At 54.3% G+C, this 7,282-nt stretch overlaps 1 protein-coding gene across 1 annotated transcript in view; it reads right to left on the bottom strand.

The window, feature by feature from the left end:
* Positions 1-505: 505 nt before the first annotated feature.
* Positions 506-7,282, bottom strand: part of STIM1 (stromal interaction molecule 1) — a 30,822-nt gene continuing 24,045 nt past the window's right edge. The window contains exons 6-10 of the mRNA XM_083170584.1: positions 5,530-5,697; positions 5,320-5,420; positions 4,962-5,197; positions 3,887-3,953; positions 506-1,555 (exon numbers count right to left, since the gene is read on the bottom strand). Of these exons, the coding sequence (XP_083026710.1) occupies positions 1,060-1,555; positions 3,887-3,953; positions 4,962-5,197; positions 5,320-5,420; positions 5,530-5,697 (1,068 nt within the window). The 3' untranslated portion in view covers positions 506-1,059. The remainder of the gene's footprint in view (positions 1,556-3,886; positions 3,954-4,961; positions 5,198-5,319; positions 5,421-5,529; positions 5,698-7,282) is intronic.

Raw genomic sequence — 7,282 nt, 5'->3', positions numbered from 1 at the left:
ACAATAAACTGCCACAAGTAAAGACAATAAACAGAAGTGTATAAAATCCTGCACCTAAATAACAGTGTAATGCATTGTTACTGGACTCACTGTAGCATTCGGTACAGAGTTGGAAATTAGAAGACACATAGCTGCACTATTCTATTAAGGGCAAACAAAAGGGATTTACCCTGATTTTTTTGCCCCAAGTTTTTATTCTTGGTCACTTCAATTACAGAGCATCCGGATAAGATAATCGGCTTGTACACGCGCGTTACGTCTCCCAGTAAGGTCACCGTAGGTCTCCCAGTAAGGTCACCGTAGGTCTCCCAGTAAGGTCACCGTAGGTCCTACTATACTGTTTTTATGTGAGGAGTAATTTACTAAAGGACCTGGAAACCAGCCAATGCATTAATCTGCCATCACTCAGACACATCTGGGATATTACACCGCATCTGTGAGCGGTGGCACGGAGATTAGGACACACCACAAGCTTTCGGGTGACCAGGCGGTAGCAACACTCCAGTTAATAAATAAGTCTTTTGTCTTTATTGTGTTTTGTTGTTTTATAAGCATGCCCATCCAAAGCAAAGTATACAGGGAAAAAACAAAGGAACGAAAAAGAGTTAAATCATACAAACGTCCCTCACAAAATAAAACTCAATGACCCACTTCCCTTCCCTAGTAAAAATCTATCAATGCCCTGATAGGAGGCTCTTGTCTGGTGGCAGAGGGAGAAGACTCCCCAAAAGCCATGCATAGCAAAGCGAGGAGGCCGTAACTGGGGTGGAGAGGTGAAGCGGGGAAGTGTGATCAGCCAGCGTCCCCCGAAATAAATACGAGGATGAACAGCCAGTCCTGCCCCCACCCGTGTATCAATGCTGCATTGATTGTACGTGCAAGGTCTTCAGCCGCAGAAAGAAATGGGAGAATGGTCAGGTCCTGGCGCCTACCACACCGCCTCCTCTCCTGTAATTCTGCATATATCATATAACTGGACGGTGAGGAAGAGGACACCAAAAGGGATGTCTTTCTTCACCCTACTGTGTTCCTTTGCTCTACAAGGACAAACCTTGCCCATTATTTCTTTGGCTTTTTGAAGATGTTCAGCGTCAATTTCTTCTTGCCACAACTTGGGTCATTCTCCTCGCCCGTAGAGCCGCTGTCCTCTTCTCCGGGGCTCTTCTTCGTCGCCAGTTGCGGGATACGTGTGCTCTTGTTGTGGTTGAGCTTGGATTCTGTGCCGGGGGACGGTGTATCTGCTTCCGTGGAGCTCGGGCTGTGAGATCGGGAAGAGTCGGAATGGGACTGTACCGTCCCAGCCAAACTGATTTCTCCTAAGCTGATTGACTTCATCATCTTGTTCTCCAGCTGTGGGCTCTCGGACAGTCTCTGCTGAATGGTCGCTATACTGGCCATTTCCAGTTGGCGGTTTCCTCCATTGGCTGTTTGGCTACTGGACGGCAGCTCTTCTAAAGCTCTATGGGACAGGACTTTGGCACTGGGGATTCTGGTGCTGACCCGTTGCTCCCCCATGTAGGGGATGGACGAATCAGAGTCTGAACGACTCAAGTCCCTTGGAGTAGAAGAAAAGACAATGTGTTAGCTACAGTGTCGTAACATTTCTAAGCCTCACACATGGGGGAAGGAGAAAACATGTCAGGGAGAACGTTGTGGATTTGTCAAGGATTAGTATAAAATGTACTAAGTTAGTAATATGCTAGGTCTGGGCACGACGCCGGCTGCCAACACATTCCATAATATGCGCCAACACCCCCGAGACACAGCCAGCTTCCGAGCAATTAGTAGCTGCAGTTACAGTACACACTGTAGTGAACCACAACCAGGACCCAAAGGTCAAATGTATGAGAAGAAGACACATGCAATGGGGGTACAGAACACTTTATACAGGTGTAGAGTGTATGCTCTCCTAGCAGAGCACGACGGCGGCCAGGCCTTCCCAGCAGAGCACGACGGCGGCCAGGCCTTCCCAGCAGAGCACGACGGCGGCCAGGCCTTCCCAGCAGAGCACGACGGCGGCCAGGCCTTCCCAGCAGAGCACGACGGCGGCCAGGCCTTCCCAGCAGAGCACGACGGCGGCCAGGCCTTCCCAGCAGAGCACGACGGCGGCCAGGCCTTCCCAGCAGAGCACGACGGCGGCCAGGCCTTCCCAGCAGAGCACGACGGCGGCCAGGCCTTCCCAGCAGAGCACGACGGCGGCCAGGCCTTCCCAGCAGAGCACGACGGAGGCCAGGCCTTCCCAGCAGAGCACGACGGAGGCCAGGCCTTCCCAGCAGAGCACGACGGCGGCCAGGCCTTCCCAGCAGAGCACGACGGCGGCCAGGCCTTCCCAGCAGAGCACGACGGCGGCCAGGCCTTCCCAGCAGAGCACGACGGCGGCCAGGCCTTCCCAGCAGAGCACGACGGCGGCCAGGCCTTCCTAGCAGAGCATGATGTGGGGGTATGTAGGAGCTGGGGGATTCGTAGTACAGAACTGTATAGAATGAAAGCATGAAATATAGGGGGTCTGTACCGCCCCACCACCCACTCCCTTTATATCGATGCTACAGCAGTAACCCCAGTATACCAGGTATATGTAACAAGTGTAATACAGGTGAGAACAGGCGCAGCCAGCGAGTGTATACACCAGGCATGCCAGTCTTCCTGCAGGGTACGTTACCAGTCAGCGAGCATATACACCAGGCCTCCACCCTGAGCAGGAGTACAGGGACACAGGAGAGCAGCGCTAGGCCTCCACCCTGAGCAGGAGCGTTGGGACACAGGAGAGCAGCGCTAGGCCTCCACCCTGAGCAGGAGCGTTGGGACACAGGAGAGCAGCGCTAGGCCTCCACCCTGAGCAGGAGCGTTGGGACACAGGAGAGCAGCGCTAGGCCTCCACCCTGAGCAGGAGCGTTGGGACACAGGAGAGCAGCGCTAGGCCTCCACCCTGAGCAGGAGCGTTGGGACACAGGAGAGCAGCGCTAGGCCTCCACCCTGAGCAGGAGCGTTGGGACACAGGAGAGCAGCGCTAGGCCTCCACCCTGAGCAGGAGCGTTGGGACACAGGAGAGCAGCGCTAGGCCTCCACCCTGAGCAGGAGCGTTGGGACACAAGAGAGCAGCGCTAGGCCTCCAGCCTGAGCAGGAGCGTTGGGACACAGGAGAGCAGCGCTAGGCCTCCAGCCTGAGCAGGAGCGTTGGGACACAGGAGAGCAGCGCTAGGCCTCCAGCCTGAGCAGGAGCGTTGGGACACAGGAGAGCAGCGCTAGGCCTCCAGCCTGAGCAGGAGCGTTGGGACACAGGAGAGCAGCGCTAGGCCTCCAGCCTGAGCAGGAGTGTTGGGACACAGGAGAGCAGCGCTAGGCCTCCAGCCTGAGCAGGAGCGTTGGGACACAGGAGAGCAACGCTAGGCATCCACCCAGAGATGTAATATTAGAATAGGAGAACACCAAGGGCAAGCAGCATGCAGTTAGCCCGAGAGAGACACCCCATTACACAGCATCACCCCAAGAGCCGCTGTGCTCAGACGATCACAGCAGACGGAGAAGCAGAGACAGGCTCATGCAGAAATACCCAACACTGGGAGAGCGACAAGGTATCCCGGAGGTGACATCTGGAGGGGGCAGGTCAGGAAGAGAGTCCATCTGCAGATAGTAAGTAGTGGAGTGGTGATAGTAGACAGGATGAGAGAGTGACCCAGCAGGATTTGGTGGTGGTGGCGGAGGTGGGGAGGAAAAGGGAGGACAAGCTGTGGAAGATGCATTGGAAGATGAACTGCCAGGATAATGCTCGGAGCTGAAAGACTGTCCGTGAGAGAGGCTGCGCATTCGGTGAAGAGACACTCTGCTGGGCCGATAAGGGACAGGCGGGCTGGCCTCACTTTGGCTCGTTGCGTAACCCTCTACCAACCTCTGTGATCCCAGCGTGGGGTGCGGCGAGTCCGTGTGCCTCTGGCGGAGGGTGCTCAGGTTTGGTGCTGGGGGAAAGAAGAGAGAATATAATGAGCTGGATGGAAGCCGTGTGTGACGTACATTCCCGACATGCGCAGACAGCAGACGTGCGAGCAGAGAACATGCTGGAAAAGAACGTTAAGCAAAGACACACAGTCCAGACACAGAGCCCTGGAAGATGTCTGGGCCGCAGGTGGGTCGGGGTGAGGAGATTCCCCATTGGAAGAGTAGAGGATGTACGGCCAAGGCTGACCGCAGCTTGTGTAGCGATAGGAGTCATGTGACTGCCATAGGAGTCATGTGATGTGCCATGTACCCCACATGATCCGCACTGTACGTGGGAGGCCAGCTGGGGCCACCGTATGTACCAGTTCTGGTACATCAGCCCCTGACGGTAGTAACATGGGCCATACAGATGTGTACTCATCCAGCGCTGGTTGTACGAGTACCTATCGGTAGATCATGTGCTACCTGTGACACAGGAGAGGAATACAGTGTACTGCAGAGGAGGAGAGAGGTGTACAGTGCCTCATCCCCCGACGCTGGTTAGATACCCGGGTGTACATTCGGAGCAGGAAAGTGCCCGGTTACCCCCCCAGAGCAGGAAAGTGACAGCTTGAAGAGACGACGTAATGAAAACATGATCAAACCCGGAAATTTCCAGAGAGACGCATCGTCCAAACAGGCAGCCGGGCGGTCACTGAACCTACGTCCTCCCATGAGCCAGGCGGCGTCTGTCTCAGCCAATGGGAGGAAGAGCGAGGGAAAAAAAGGTTTCATGTGTTGCCACAAAGACGGGTTATCGGGACAGTGACTGCTCTCATTGACCCCCGGGAACCTTATACTGCAGCTTCCAAATCACCCCAGAACCCGTGGTACTCTCAGGGGGGTCAGGATGGTACCGGACTACATTTACTGTCTAGGACCCCACTCAGTGACTGAGGCATTAGCCATGTGACTACAGCAATCTGCTCATTGGCCGTGATAACACCAGTGCCACCACCCCACCCCGCTACAGCGACAGCACCACTTACACTGCATGCTGACCGGGGATACAATCTCCTCATCCAGGTCGTCTAGGTCACCCGACATGATAAAGTGAGTGGGTGCAGGCCGGGCTCCCCACATCAGGCTGGGGTCTAGATTCAGGGATGACATCAGTATGTGGAGACCCGGGTTGTTAACGATCTGGAAACCGCAGAGCATCTCAATCTGGTGCCAGCGATGCAGACGCTCACGCAGAGCTGCTGTGACTTCACCCAGGGCTTGCCTAGAGGTGGGCACAAGAGCAGATGGTCACAGCATGGGCTGGGTACTATGTCCGAGCAGCTGGTGATCACAGGTTTATGGACTGGACCCTTCACCAGACCGACGGCCGCCCCAGACACTTACTTTGCGGACAGGATTTTATGATCCACGTCATCCAGCGAGGAGCTGTGCGCTACGTGGAACGTCCCAAACAGAGTGTTCCTCTTCTTCTTTATCTTCTCAGCCTGAAATGCAGCACAATAATAAGTAACTGAGGAAGGTGGCAGCCGGTCGCGCACTGGGGGGCCCCAGGGGACCCCCGATCGCGTGCCAGGGTCTGTGACTACGCCTCACCCCTTCCTTGGCCAGCAGTAGCTGCTTCTCTGCATTCTGCTTCTTGATATTGTAGTACTGGACTTCCACCTCGTGGGTGAGCTGCAGCCACTTCTGCAGAGCCTCCGGCGCCGACCAGTTACTGTGAGACTCCAGCTCCTTCTCTGCGTTCTTCAGAGCCATTCGCACCTAGCAGGAAGAAGCACACTGTCAGGCAGAGAGCAGCGACAGGGGGGCAGAATGGAGCAGCGCAGACTGACACATACTGCAGGTGACTTAAGGTGTGTACACACGGCAGGATATGCCGTGCTATGCGAGTCCTGTCGTGATCAGATCGGGACTCATCTCACGGCATGCCAGAGGGGCACAATTTACACTATATAGTGTTGCCTGCCCTCTCTATCTATCTGCCGATTTGCGCTCAGACGGAAGCGCGCATCGGCAGCGCATGGGGCTCGGAAGCCCTAAAAAAAGCATGCGATTTGGCTTCCGATGTTCCCTATATCAGGAACATCGGAAGCCAAATCTTACCGTCTGTACACACTATTAGGGTAATTCCATCACAAGCAAACATTTAAGGGTATATAAGATTTCTTTGCATGACGTACATGAAGCAATGTGCTGTGCGGGGAATGGTCTGTAGTACAGCAGGCAGCCACAAGGGGGCAGTCACAGGAACTCTGTGGTACTGCAGCAGGCTGTGTCAGAGCATGTTTCCTCTACATGCTGTGATGCAAGCTGCTGCAGTACCACTGAGTTCCTGTGACTGCCCCTTGTGGCTGCCTGCTGTACTACAGACCATATCTATTAGAGCAGGCTTTCCCAACCACGGTCCTCAAGGCACACCAACAGTGCAGGTTTTAGTGATATCCAGGCTTCAGCACAGATGGTTTAATCAGAATCCCTCAGGTACTAATTAAGTCACCTGTGCTGAAGCCTGGGTATCACTAAAACCTGCACTGTTGGTGTGCCTTGAGGACTGTGGATGGGAAAGCCTGTATTAGAGGAATGGTCTGCAGTACAGCAGCCAGCCACAAGGGGGCAGTCACATGCATAATGGAGGACGGGATCATCTCTGTATAGTAAGTAAGCTCTGTAACCTGGGACACGGTCACTAGGACCACCCTATTTAGGTCAACACATCGACAGGGCTTAGGTTGACACCTGAAATAGGTAGACATGGCTAAGGTCAACAGGGTTGGAAGGCCGACAGGCATTAGGTCGACAAATGGGAAGGTTGACAGTCAAACGGTCTACATGAGTTTTTCACTTTTTTTTCTTTTGCCGACAGCCGGTATTTCATCACTAGGGGGTGGTAGTGTACCCGGAGCATGGCGAGCACAGCGAGGGGACACTGTACACTTAGAGGGAGTGGATATTCGGGGGGGGGAATATTTCGGCCCTCTGACTGTCATCCTTTGTCAACATTAGCCATATAGACCTGGGGGCGCGACCCGCAACCGGCGCTCCTGGGGGCGCGCCCCGCAACCGGCGCTCCTGGGGGCGCGCCCCGCTATTACTTAGCGTTCACATTCAGTCTCTGAGACACAAACCTTGTTTCCTGAACAAATAAAATATCTGTGTAATTCTTGTGGTTTGTGTGTTTATGCACCATACTGTACATGCGTGTTGTGCTCACACATAGATCCAATACTCAGTATACCTCATTGCAATACAGTATAATCCGTTACCCAAAATGATTCTGGTACCGAGCATGTTGGATGAGGGTACGCGCAGGTTAGAGGTTGGATGAGGGTACGCGCAGGTTAGAGGT

Source organism: Crinia signifera, chromosome 2 (genome assembly GCF_055691185.1).
Source record: "Crinia signifera chromosome 2, ASM5569118v1, whole genome shotgun sequence".
NCBI classification, from domain to species: domain Eukaryota; kingdom Metazoa; phylum Chordata; class Amphibia; order Anura; family Myobatrachidae; genus Crinia; species Crinia signifera.
The sequence above is the reverse complement of the archived record's forward strand: the minus strand, read 5'-3'. Positions and strand labels throughout refer to the sequence as shown.